We start from the raw sequence: 1,873 nt of genomic DNA, 5'->3' as shown, positions 1-1,873 counted from the left end.
AAGTCAACATTGTGAACTACGATAGGTCAAAGGTTCAATGTTCAACTGATGCCCGAGTTTTTCTTTTTTGAGAATCAACTGATGCCCGGGCTAGGTGGAGTTTTTCTGTTGAAATACGTTCTTTTTAATTGACTCGTACTTAGACAAATAGAAGTGTTTCCTACTATTATTGAACAGCTTAGGGATGTCAGCCCAGTGGTTGTCGCGTCACGCCGTTGACCTAAGACCTAGCAGTTTTCTGGGCCGGCCCGCTATGCATCTGCTGCGAGCGCCAGCAGCCGTAACTAGAAGCTGCTGGTGTCTTCTCCACGACACCGGAGCAAATCAATCCCGGCCCAACCAACGAACACAATCCAGTGACCTCGAGTCTTCACGGGAAGACAAATAGAATTCTCTAGAAGTGCTTTCTCCTTCTCCACCGTATCATCCCCAGCTCTATAAATTCTTCCTGGTACCGAGCGACAGAAACCCAAGAAAGTCTGAACAAATCACCGATCAAAGAACGATCCCTCCCAAATCAATTGCTCACCCTTCCGCTTCCAACAAATCAGTCGATTCCTTCCACCAGCAGCTTGAATCCCCACCGACAATGTTGCTGATCCGCCGCAGCAACGTGTTCGACCCCTTCTCCCTCGACTTCTTCGACCCCTTCGACGGCTTCCCCTTCGGCTCCGGCAGCAACAGCAGCGGCAGCCTCATCCCGCGCACCTCCTCCGACACGGCGGCCTTCGCGGGCGCGCGCATCGACTGGAAGGAGACGCCCGAGGCGCACGTGTTCAAGGCGGACGTGCCGGGGCTGAAGAAGGAGGAGGTGAAGGTGGAGGTGGAGGACGGCAACATCCTCCAGATCAGCGGCGAGCGGAACAAGGAGCAGGAGGAGAAGACCGACACCTGGCACCGCGTGGAGCGCAGCAGCGGCAAGTTCCTCCGCAGGTTCCGGCTGCCGGAGAACGCCAAGGCGGAGCAGGTGAAGGCGTCCATGGAGAACGGCGTGCTCACCGTCACCGTGCCCAAGGAGGAGGCCCAGAAGCCCGAGGTCAAGTCCATCCAGATCTCCGGCTAGGCGTCTGCGCGCTCGCTGCGCGATGAGGTGGACTGCAGAGCAGAGGTGTGGAGTTTCGCCCCGGTCGTCGTGATGAAATAAAATCAGAGTTTGGTTGTGCGCGGTGTGTTAGTACTCAGTGTTGTGAGAATGGTCCAATGTTGCAGCCAGTGTTTTGAGTCTCTCGCGTCTGTGTTTTGAGTCTAGTTTGTTCGTCAATCTGTAATTCATCAGCAACTGAGTAAATCCATTACCATCTCCGTCTCGGATAAGAGACGGATATCTCTTATCGGAGCCCTTGACTTATACACCTTTTCTTTGTAATAGCAATAGCATTTCATATTTTATGTTATATATCTTGCTATTATTTTATTGTTTACTTACTCAGCATAAGTTGTTGGTGTATATAAGTGAGCTAGTTCATTTTGATTTTGTGTTTGACATATTAAACGCTAATTTTATTTCACATTTGTTTAAGTTTAAACCGTAATTATTTTATAGCGCTTATTTACCCTCTCTAGACGACATTTACGGTCTTTCAGCAATATGTCGTGGTCTAGTCTAGACGATGTTACCTTATATAAATCATCGATGCAAAGACCAAAGACCAAATGCAGACCATCATTAATTTAGATGAACTATTTGAAGCATAATCTTTGAATCATTTGAGAGCATAGTGCCAATGACTATGATTAGATTGTGCGCACATCTGCGTAGAGACCGAGATTTTGTTATGTATAAAATGCAACATTTATATAATATATGTGAAACTTCAAAAAGAGCATAGTGCCAATGACTATGATTAGATTGTGCGCACATCTACGTAGAGAC

At 48.1% G+C, this 1,873-nt stretch overlaps 1 protein-coding gene across 1 annotated transcript; it reads left to right on the top strand.

Moving 5' to 3' along the window:
• The first annotated feature begins 408 nt into the window (after window positions 1–408).
• On the top strand, window positions 409–1,394 carry LOC123097956 (17.9 kDa class I heat shock protein). Its single transcript, XM_044519817.1, has one exon. The coding sequence runs from the start codon at window positions 590–592 to the stop codon at window positions 1,061–1,063; it is 474 nt and encodes a 157-aa protein (XP_044375752.1). The 5' UTR covers window positions 409–589; the 3' UTR covers window positions 1,064–1,394.
• Window positions 1,395–1,873: the final 479 nt, after the last annotated feature.

This window comes from Triticum aestivum, chromosome 4D (genome assembly GCF_018294505.1).
Source record: "Triticum aestivum cultivar Chinese Spring chromosome 4D, IWGSC CS RefSeq v2.1, whole genome shotgun sequence".
Taxonomy (NCBI): Eukaryota; Viridiplantae; Streptophyta; class Magnoliopsida; order Poales; family Poaceae; genus Triticum; species Triticum aestivum.
This window is presented reverse-complemented; position numbering and strand designations above follow the sequence as displayed.

Bases quoted from the DNA above. Each gene is read 5' to 3' on its own strand.
- LOC123097956 (XM_044519817.1), top strand. From the start codon at position 590: ATGTTGCTGATCCGCCGCAGCAACGTGTTCGACCCCTTCTCCCTCGAC.